The 12,001-nt window shown below is 33.2% G+C and overlaps 1 protein-coding gene across 3 annotated transcripts in view; it reads left to right on the top strand.

Moving 5' to 3' along the window:
• LOC115212736 (DAZ-associated protein 2) overlaps positions 1-6,195 on the top strand; it is a 64,590-nt gene extending 58,395 nt beyond the window's left edge. For all 3 annotated transcript variants that reach the window (XM_029781384.2, XM_029781383.2, XM_029781382.2), the window contains one exon: positions 1,859-6,195. In XM_029781384.2, the coding sequence (XP_029637244.1) occupies positions 1,859-1,987 (129 nt within the window). In that variant the 3' untranslated portion in view covers positions 1,988-6,195. The remainder of the gene's footprint in view (positions 1-1,858) is intronic.
• The last annotated feature ends 5,806 nt before the right edge of the window (positions 6,196-12,001 follow it).

Genomic DNA, 12,001 nt, shown 5'->3' with positions numbered 1-12,001 from the left:
GGAAATTCTGAAATTCAATAATCATGTCTTATTTGACAAATAGTGTCTTGTTCTAAGACAAAATTTGTCAGAGTTGTGCATTCAAATTGAACTTCATTATATTACCAATATTTTATTTTATCAAGCCCAGTGGGACAAAAGCGAAATCAACCTACATTGGTGTAAAGTGAACTTAGAACAGTCTGGTACAAAACCAGATAACAAAAACAAATAGGCTGGCTCACTGTAGTATGTAATGACAAAACAACTTTTAATGTTATGCTCATCCCAGCTTGTTTTTTTTTTTTTTCTTTTTTTTTTTTGTCAAATTTTTCCACTTTGTAGATAAGACTTGGTTACTAAACTAAGTAATTGAATATATATATAAAACCATCTAATGCTATCAGCACCATTTTTGAAAACCGCTATCCCACATAATCAAGGAAAACAAACAACATCTTAGAATCCCTTCACACCAGAGAAGCTGCCGTATCAATTGTTGACTTTTGATTCAAATTCTGTGCTGGATTGTCGACCACTTTCTTTGAAATCTAAACAATCAAGAGTCATATGCCTAGTTGTTCCACATGTTCTGCCGCAGGTGCAGCCATTCAATTATGCACAAATACACAGACTACTACTCTGCATGTCACATGACCAACCAGTGCAGGAGTGTTCAGCATTATTCCAGAATAGACTGGATTTAGAATATATTCAGGTTGCCAGTTGTATGTGTATCTCAATATCATAGCTATCTTGTTTGGAATACAAATTTAATAAGCTTACAAGCTATTATTTAACCAATTCATTAAATGTTATGAAATGTGTATGTTTTGATATTTTTTTTTGTAATATTTGCCAGGGTACTAGCTATGCTTTTATATTATTTGATTCATTACAATAATTTGCCTAGACCTGTTAATCAATCACTTGTCTAATGTTACCTTGAATGTCACCATTTTTATCAATTCTTTCTTTGGTTATTCAAAAGGCAATACTTTATTAAAATCTTTTGCCTAGAGTTTGCAATATCATCTCCGAATTTAACTGTAAAAATTCTCCTTATATTCTATCAGGTGTAACTATTAATAAAGGAAGGGCCAAAGGGGAGTTAACTGGTGTTTTTCTAAGAATGTGGTACAAGCCAATCAAGATTTTCTTTAAAGTGCTAATTTTATATAATAATAATAATGAGCCATATTTTGTTTGTAAATTTAACTGCTTATTTTTTATTATCTTCAAGAATATTATTAAATTGTTGTTTTTTTTTAAATTCTTTATGCAAAACCAATTTTTGTGAGGACAAGAATAGGGAGTTGTCATCCTTATTCTTTTACTAGTACCTATTTTATTTGCTCTGGGATTTTAATGCAAAAATGTGAACCATTAAATGTGAAAGTAGTAGTTCTGAGTCTCAAATTGGCAGATGAGATTGTACTGTTCATTTTCTAACTGCATAAGATTTATATGGGATAACTTCTGTTGAGAATTAAAACTAGATCCTCACCTTTTAATTTGCCAAAATTTAAATACTAGTTATAGTCAACTGTTTCAGTGTCTAATATTTTAATGAATATATTTATCATCAACTTGAGAGAATGCAAACCCAAGATAATTTTTGAAATGTTTGCTTGTGAGAAAGATCAATGCACTCATTGTTCCTTGGTGCCTGAAGGAACTAATCTTTGAAAAGATCAGTCTTTTATTTCCTACATATATATATATATATATATATATATATATATATATATAAGAAATGTCTTTTTTATCATTCTTATAATTAAAAAAAAAAACCCTCTAAGAAACACTCAATGTACTTCACCCTCTTTATGTCAATTATAATATGCTAATTTCTTTTTGTTTTTCTCTGCCATTTCAGCCCCCTCCACCTGGTTATGCTCCGAATGCAACGCAAATGGCCGCCATGCAGGGGCAAAATGTTATCCTCACACAACGAAAGAACGATTTCCTGACTGGTGGATCTGGAGCTGGCTACACTTGGTACTAAAATGATGATACTGTTCTATGAAAGGTTGCTGATTTTGAGGGAATGAATCTAGCTTACGTCGGCTTTTCTGGTCCAAACGTTACATTTTTGATTCACTGCTGATCTTTCAGCTGCAGCATCCATTTTGTCCAAATCCATCCTCTTTCCCTTTAAAATCAATAACTCAATGCCTTGAATGATTGCTAGATACTCACATTGTATGCTATACCTGCCACATTCTAATCTTTCATCTTGTGGACTTTAATCATTTCAAAGGGGTAGCTACAGGTTTTTAACATGGGTGGAGATTTATAATCATTTCTTAGTCTTCTTTTCGTCTTATTTCTTTTCTTATTCTATCCTCTTTTTTTTCTTTTACCCTATATTTTACCTTTCTCTTTGTTTTCTTCTTCATTCTCTCTCTTATCCTCTTTTGCTTTCCTTTTTCTTATTCTTTTCTTTCAATTCTTTGTTGTTTTTTTTTTCTATTTTTCCTACTTTTGTCACATTTCCACCCTGTAACACTTTCTCCCTGAAATATCTTTCTACTTGGCTGCCACTGTATTAGAAGTCAAGTAGAAGCCAGCACTTAATTCCTTCTCCACTCCTTATATAATTTAAAAAATAAACACACACACACACACCACACCACATTGTACACACACCACAGTACTACACACAACACACACACACACACACACTCATTACCTGAGATTGTATAAACTTAACCCTTCTTGTGAGCATGTTAACATGAATGAATCTTGATGTGTGTATGTTTAAAAGTTCGTTTTGATTTCATTAGGACTAATTCCTGCACACTGACCTTCCATAATATTTCATTTCAAAGAATAATACTTCGACTATAGGCAGTGGTTGGATTAGAAGTGTATTTTAATATATAACCAACAATTTAGTGGAAATTCTTGCTTTTTCAAGGCAGCACTTGGATTTCAGGTGTTTTCATCAGTTAAGAGGTAAATCTGAAATTCTTTTGACAAAGACAAACTTTTAAATACTTTTTTACCCAGACCTCTAGATCTGGCTACTTGTATAGTAGACTCAGCTTGAGCATGAATGAAATGGAGGTTAGTCTTCTGGACTTTCTTACCTTGTTTCTTTGATGTCTTTAAACCGATCCTTATGATCTTAGTTCTACCAGTGAATCCATGTTATTTGGGTTTTTTTTTTTTTTCATTTTTATTTTTTGTGTTAAATTCTTTCATTTCATACACACAGACACACTCGCACTCCACACACACACACACACACACACATATTCTCTCTTCCTCCCGCTCTCTCTCTCTCCCCCTCTCTCTCTCTCACACACATTAATTCTTCTAACATTCTAATTTTAGGATAATTGTAAAGTCTTTTTTTTTTCCTCTTAACAATTATTAGTTTAGTTACCTCATTGATATTATTTTAATCACAGAAAAACAAAATGTCTTAATGGAATAGATATACTAAAACACCATTTCACTTATATATATTTAGATATAATTAAATCTTAGATTTGTCTAGGGTTACAAAACTTCAAAATCTTTGGGTTTTCTCTTTTATTTATTTTCAGATGGGGGTTTCTTTAATCATTACAGTTAAAATCCTGATTTCGTTTAATATTGTCATTTTTATTTTCATCTTTCTGTCAGAAATAGGTCATTTCAAGAAATACCACATTACCGCATTGAGGATATTGTTTATAAAATTTGCTTTGCTGAAATAGCATTCTGTGGAATAAAATAGATTCATAAAACTTTTTACACTTACACCCCACCCCCCTCCATTCCAAACATATTGCAGTAAATTTGAAAGCTTTTATTGAAACAGTTTTCTGTAAATTTCTATTGTCAGATGACAAAGGGTTAAATCAGGGCTTCTTCTTGGCAATATTTTGAAACATAAGTTTCTTTTCATTAAAGAATTTCTCACTGATACCATCTATCAGATTTTTTTTTTACTCTAGTAATACTTGCAAAACATGAAATTGATATAGTTACAAATCTCTTTCTCAAAGAACATTTTGTTTTTCTAACATTGTTGCTGCTTTTTAAGCACTAATATAAATAATTTCTATAATTTAACAGTTTCATTTTGTTTAATAACCTGGTTGCAGATGTTTCTTCTGTATAACACCCTGAAGTTAGACCCCCTTCCCCACTTCATGTATTAGTCATGATTCTTTACATAGTATTTACCACTTTTGATATAGAAAATATATTTTTTAGCTTACGGATGTTTTCGAAACAAGAATGATTTAGCGTTCATCACACTGTTGAAGAATTGTGCTTTCATTAGATTCTTGTTTTTAATTCTTCCAATCTAGTTTTACTTTTCTTTCTCATAATTATTACTAAAAGTACATTTTATGCATCGTTATGTCCAACTTTGTGATGATTATATATGTATTTCTGTTTTATCCCTTTTTTTTTTTATAACTTAAGTTTTTAAATGTTGACCCAATAGAATCTTTTATAAATGAATTTAAAAGAAAACGTTAAATCTTTTTCCATGTAATTTTCATTTTAAAGAATTATGAAAAATAACCCCTATCAGAAATTACATCTTTGAAATATGCAAATAAAATCTGATTCTCTTTCATGAAAATTGTCCAAAATTTGCTTGCTTTTAATTAATTCTTTTGAATATTTGAATTCTGTAAAGAACTAGTATCAAGAAAAGTGGAAGGCCCTTTATTTTTTCTCTCCTATTTGTTTTAGTTATGAAGTTATTTTTTTTTATTAAGTAAACAGTGACTTATAGTCAAAAATCCGAACTGTTTTCACCTCTATCTGTGATCTAATAACAGCTCCGTTACTTGTGCAGAAACCAAATTTTTTTTTCTACTTCTTATATATTTTAATTATCCTTCTTACAGAATAAAAATATTCTATAGATTGTTAGAAACAAACTGCTTCATTTACTTCAAAAAAGTATATCCAGATGGGAATGTTTCTGTTTTCTTCCCTATAATTGACACTTTTGATTACATATAGATCATTATACAAACTCTTCTGTCTGGGACCATGCAGTGAATTAGACACACACACACACTTTCTTTTTCTCTCTCTCCCTCTCTCTTTCTCTTTCTCTCTCACTCACACACACACACACAGTTTTAAATGTTGTAATTTTTTATTCATTAAATATGCAGTTCCTCATCAGAAAGTTACAATAATCACTCTCTTAATCTGCAAAGACTTCTTTATTTTTGGTTGAATGTTTTTTGTTTAATTCTTATCTCATTTACTGAATATCAAGATCAACCACAGTTAGTAAGTTTCCTTATTCTGTAATTCTATATTTTAGTTTATCTTTCCATGTTACAATTTTTATATATCTGGTTCCTTACATTTGGTTTTTGAATATTAGACAAAAGACCCTCATAATTTAGATCTTAATTGTTGTTTTTCGAAACTTCCAAGTTATTTAGAATCTGGAATCATTATTATTGCTGCTTTTCATGAAAAGTCCTTAGATACAATTATAAAGTAAAGTTTTTCTTCAAATTTTTCTCTTGAAAAAAAAAAAAAAACTTCTTTCAGAAACAATCTCTATCCAGCAATTATTTTTTTTTTATGATACTAGTATTCAAAAACTATAGAATACTTTTAATAACTGCTGTTATAAGAAAAAAATTACAAAACTGTTATATCAGAAGATGATGTAGCAATTCTGCTCATCATTTGGCTGATTTTATTTGTATTTGCAAGTGAGTTGCTTTTGGATATTACACAAGCTGTGTATTTCTCTTCCTCTCTAAGTACTTTACTTCTATAGGAAAATCGAATCAACTGTTTCTATTTGAAAAAGTAAAGTAAAGAAAAATAAAGAAGAAACAAATGGATTCAGATGTCCTATTAGCTGTTCTCTTTCTCTCTCTTTCAAAGATGTATGCACCATAACACATACATCTACATACACACACAAACATACACATCATAGTTAGAAAACCTCTAACAAACCCTGCCATATGAAATAACTGTGTGAACTGCCAATTCCCTGCTGTTAATAATATTAATATAACTGATCGCAAATGTCATCATTTAACATTATATAAGAAAAGATGATTTTTTTTTTCCCCTCCCCTTTTTATTTTTCTTCTTTTTAATCTAAATTGAATTGGGTACTGCTCTTGAAAGCAAGACATCCCAGAATCGTACATGAGTAAGTACTCTTGAATATGACTTTTTGGTCATGCTTTTAACACTAATAAAACTATTCCACTGAAACACTTTTTATTCTTTCATTTTTTTTTTCTTTAATAGATATTTGTGTGGCAGCATAGGCACCAGCATGGCTGTGTGGTAAGAAGTTTGCTTCCCAACCACATAGTTCCAAGTTCAGTCCCACTATGTGACACCTTGGGCGGATGACTTGTGAGTGAATTTGGTTGATGAAAACTGAAAGAAGCCCATCAATGTGTGTCTGTGCTTCTCTGTGTTTGTCCCCTGCCACTCCTTGACAACCAGTGTTGGTTTGCTTACATCCTTGTAATATAGCAGTTCAGCATAAGAGACTGCTAGAATAAGTACTAGGTTTAAAAATAAGTCTCCTGGGTCAGTTTGATTAAAACCCTTCAAGCCATGGTCGTGAAACAAATGAAAAGCAAAACAGCATACCTGAAATAAGGAAACAGTACACATTTTTGATTTTATAGATATATATTAGAAGAAATGAGGTACTCAGAAATTCGGATGGTTTTATATTTACAGATATTTATTTGTATATTTCATGTTTTTATACATCATATAACTTAGATCATGTATTAGCGCTTTCTCCCATTCTAGTGGGGTTTTCAAATGGAACTAAGTTCGTGTGTAAAAAGTTTTGACCATTTTATAGTGTTATTGAATGTGTAGTGGTCCAGCAGAACAAAAAAAAAAATTTTTTTCTTCTTCCCTCTCTCTTCTCCTCTTTTTCTTTAATACAAAAACACACACACACACGCTCTCTCACTTTCTCCTCATCCATCACCCTCTTGTACTGTCTTATATCCCTCCCCACCACTACACACTCAATAATACTATAAAATGGTCAAAACTTTTCACACACGAACTTAGTTCCATTTGAAAACCCCACTAGAATGGGAGAAAGTGCTAATACATGATCTAAGTTATATGATGTATAAAAACATGAAATATACAAATAAATATCTGAAAATATAAAACCATCCGAATTTCTGAGTACCTCATTTCTTCTAATATAAAATACCTGTACATCATCTCCAAACCTTCCAATATATATATGTATATATATATATAATTTTGCTTATGCATTGCAAGACTAATCATCTAGTGTAGAATGACGCATTAGTTGAGTACACAGCAGTAATAAGAAAATGAGATGACAAAGGAATAAACAATCATCTTATGAACTTCATTAGCTTACGGTTGCTATTCAAGGCTCTGATGAAGCTGTGAGGTGTCACTCAGGCATTCAACTATGAGTCCACTACATCTTATAGCAGAAACAGCTGTAAGATAATCATTCATATCATTTATTTCTTTGTCATTTATATATATATATATATATATATATATATATATAAAACGTAGATTTGCTGTTAATGATAATTATTTAACCTGATTTAGTAGAAGGCTAATTTTCATACGAGTCTAGTACACATAATTGAATTTCCCTGAGCTTATTATTGCATATTTCTCTTTCAAATAGTGGAAGAAAAATCAAACTCTGACAGGCTTAATTAAATGTTCTGAGGCCTATATTCACTATGGCAAGTCAGGATTTTTCTGGTCAAAAGTTATGTAACCTTAACTTTAAAAAAAAAAGAAAGAAATGACATCTCTTTTATCTTTTACTTATTTCAGTCATTGGACTGTGACCATGCTGGGGTACCTCCTGGAAGGATTTAGTCAAACAAGTGTACACCAGTACATATTTTTAAGTTTGGTACTTATTCTGTCAATCTCTTTGGCCAAATTATGGGGATGCAATCAAACCAACATTGGTTAAGTTTTGTGGGGGCCAAATGCAGACACACGCACATAACAAACTTCCCTGCAGTTTCCGTCTACCAGATTCACTCACAAGGCATTAGTTTACCTGGTGCTATAGTGAAAGACACACATGACCATGTGGTCACAAAGCAAGAATCTTAACCATGCAGCCATGAAAATCACAGCTTGATTAACATTCTAGTTTGCTTCATTTGTTTTACATTTGTTTTCTTTGCTAGTATATTTTGGACAGGTTCTTATACAATGCTATATATTTACTGCTAGGTGCTCTTCTTGTTACCAATTTGTTCCTGATTTACAGTTTAGGAAGCACTGAACAATGTTCTCTGGGAATGTAAACATGCAACACTTTTTTACTTTGCTCTTCATTCAGATTACCTTTTTTCAAAAAATTACATCTTTCACACATATACACGTTCTTATATAGGCATACATATGACAGACTTCATGTGGTTTCCATCTACTTATTTCATTCACAAGACATTGCTTTGAGTGAGGCAATAGTAGGAAACATTGGTCCAAGGTGCCATACAGTGAGACTGAACCTAAGAACACATAGTTGCAAAGCAAACTTAACTGCCTAGTTATACTGAGCCATATCCATATATATTTTATCTCTCTTTGAAATTAGGGCCTTTTTTCAGCAACCTGAGATTTTCTAACCACTCTTTTTACAAGATGCCAAACAATAGTAGATTACTTATTTAAATATAATAGATTATGAATAAATATGAGGCAGGGTTTGTGTTGTGAGTTACTTAGTGACCTCAGTGGTGCTGGCGCCACATAAAAACCACTCAGTACAATCTCTTAAGTTGTTGGTGTTAGGGATGAAGACATTGGTGCATGTTGCAGACCTTTGGGCTCACCAGCTCCTGTCAAACCATCCAACTATGCCAGCATGGTAAACCCATTAAATGGTGATCATGACAGGTGCAGCATGGTTGTATGGTTTAGAAATTTACCTCCCAACCAAATGGTTTTGAGTTCAGTCCCACTTTGTAGCACTTTGGACAAATAACTTCTTTTATAGCTTTGTGCCAACCAAACCTTTGTAAATGGATTTGGTAAACTGAAACTGAAAGTTTATTCTATATTTATGTTTTAACATCATATGGTGGTTATAAATGAGTGTCACTATCTCTCAGGTAAGAATTGCTATCTGTTTCTAGACTTCCATAAAAAAACATGTCCAGCCATGAAGAAATACTGCCTTGCTTTGAAACAGGTGAAGGTTGGCCACAGGAAGGGCAACCAGCCATAGAAAATTTACCTTAATGAATTCGATCAGACCCATACAAGTATGGAAAGGTGAACATTCAAACAATGATGGTGATGATTTTATATATATATTTACACACACATACACACATTGTGTTGCTAAAATTAGGTTCTGTAGATGTACCTTTTCAGCAACTTGGAATAAGGATTGAACTAATAGAATTTGCTTGCTTATCTCCCAATTTATCTACTTATTGACAACCCATATTGTACTGTAAGTGTGTTCTACATTTTAATAAGTAATTTTTCCATTAGTTTTTCAACATCTTGAGGTAAAATGATAATGTGAATGTGATAGAGTTAAGCAACAAAACTTGTTCAATCCTCATTCAAAGCTACTGAAAAAAAAAAACAATTAGAGCCTAGTTTTACAACCAGACTAAAAGGAAATGATTCTGTATATTCAATTACTCATAAACATCTGTATTCGTACTTCAGCAATGTACAATCTTTTTCAGAAATTAGGCAAAAAAATTTGACATAAACTTCATGGACCATCAAATGTAGATTTACTTTTAATCTCACCATGCAACAGAAGAACAAAACTTACCATGGAACACCAAAACTTTGATGTAGCCCACCAGTGGGCCACTGGAATCATGCTGTACCTAAATGTTTCTGTATATTACTAGCAAGCTCACTTTCTGTGCTGTGTTTAGGAAATGTTTATAGAATTTATTTGCTTTTGGTTGATCTGGAAATGACTAATGAAGAGAAATCAAAACAAATTTTCGACACGGATCTAAACATGAGATTCTTCAGATGACTCTCAGAAGATTGGCAGTGAAAAAGCAGCCTTTCAGTAAGTAAATTAACATCCCTTAAGCTGCAGCATATATTGTGCAGGTTCTATATTCCATACACGTGAAACAATCAAATGCTTAGAAATAAACCACATGTTGATGTAATAGAAATAATGTAACCAAGCACAGACAACATAAGAAATAATACATTATACAAGGGGGTGCTGAAAAGTTCCTGGCTTTAGGCAAAAGAAAATACAGGAAGATCAGTCAATTATGATTTTATTCAACATATTTCCCTTCTCGGATTCACACACTTATTGCAGTGATCCTTCAGTTTTTCTAAGCCTTGTAAAAGAACTCAGGAGATTGGGCCTCTCACCAGGCCTTTCACAACACCCTTAAAGCCAAGAACTTTTCATCATCCCTTATATTTGTTTAATCACTTGTTGAGCAGAGTGACACATGGAGGTGTGCTGGGCCCCATAACCCAGAGCTCCACGGGTTGAAACTACATTCCACAAAAAGATAATATTATGTTTTATATTTATACATTGCATCTGAGTTGTCTACAAATATACCAACCATATGGTGGGTCTAAAGTATATCATGCAAAAGAAATTTATACAAGGTCAAGGGTTCAGCAACTAACCAGGATGTACCGAAACCGTAATAGTATGGTGGATAGAGATAATCTTTGCATTTGGTGTGTGTGTGTGTATACATATATACAGGGTGTGGTAAATAAATTGACGGTCTGAGTTATGCAAAAATGAAAGTAACATCTCATTTTAATATATATTCACCAAACCTACATAAAAATATTTTGAAATACTAAAGAGTAAATTTGTTCAATAAAATTGCCAATGGCTTCAACCACAGCCTCCAGACAACTTTGGAATCTCTTGCAACTCTTCTGGATGGTCTCCTTGTTTAAGTTGGTGAATGATGCCATAATCCTTGCCTTCAGTTCATCTTTGGTGTTACAAGGAGTTTTGTTGGTTTGTTGTTCAACTGCGCCTCGCATAATAATCGAGGGGGTTGCAGTGTGGGGAGTTAGGTGGCCAGATGTTAAGGGTGATGTGATCACAGAAATTATCCGACAGCCATGACTAGGTTATACTGCTTGTGTGGCATGGTGCAGAGTCCTGTTGCCAGACATAGGGTCTTCCAGCAGCTACCCTCTTGCCCCAGGGCAGCACTACCTCCTCCAAGCACTTGATGTAGGCCTCCATGTTGAGTCTGTGGCTGTGTGGGAAGATGAATGGAGGCGTAATGTTGCCATCACTAGTGATCACTCCAAACATCATGATGTTGACTGGATGTTTGGTTTTTATCACTCTTGGTACATGTTTTGGAGACATGGCAAGTCAATGGTTGCTCTGTATGTTCAACTGATCCTGGCAGAAATTTTTTTCATCTGAGAAAAATGAAAGCAAGTTCGGTTGGAAGGGATGCTTGAGTTCAAAAGCTTCATAGCACTGTCTTTTCCCTTGTCCTTGATGGCTTGGTGTAAAAATTGGCACTTTCTCATCTTGTATGAGGAATACCAAATGTCTCATGCACTGCCATGTCCCTGACGTTGGACCTGATTGACTTGGAGGGATCATTGTCAATCATGGCCTGGATCTCACCAACAAATCCAGGTGTTCTTTTCTTATCAGAAGGATCACAGTGAGTTTTCTGAACTGCCATACCTTCGCAATTATCATTAAACTCATCCAACTCTTTCCTAATCTGCAATGTTTATATTGGAGCTTCTAGTGGGAATGCCAAGCAGTACAGCATGTTTCCAAATTTCTAGCAGAGTGAATTGCATCTTGGTGCTGTTTTTCTCACAGATGTTGCCCAACTGACCCTGCTATACTGTGTAGTCAACAAAATCAAAAACAATGCACATGAGCAAAATTAAAAATATAAAATGACGACAATTTACCCAATGCACCCTGTATGTATGTACGTATGTATATATAAGCAGAGCAATATAAACCGAAGACCAAGGGCAATAATCCATACACGTTTTGTAAATTTTA

This window comes from Octopus sinensis, linkage group LG6 (genome assembly GCF_006345805.1).
Source record: "Octopus sinensis linkage group LG6, ASM634580v1, whole genome shotgun sequence".
NCBI lineage: Eukaryota > Metazoa > Mollusca > Cephalopoda > Octopoda > Octopodidae > Octopus > Octopus sinensis.
This window is presented reverse-complemented; position numbering and strand designations above follow the sequence as displayed.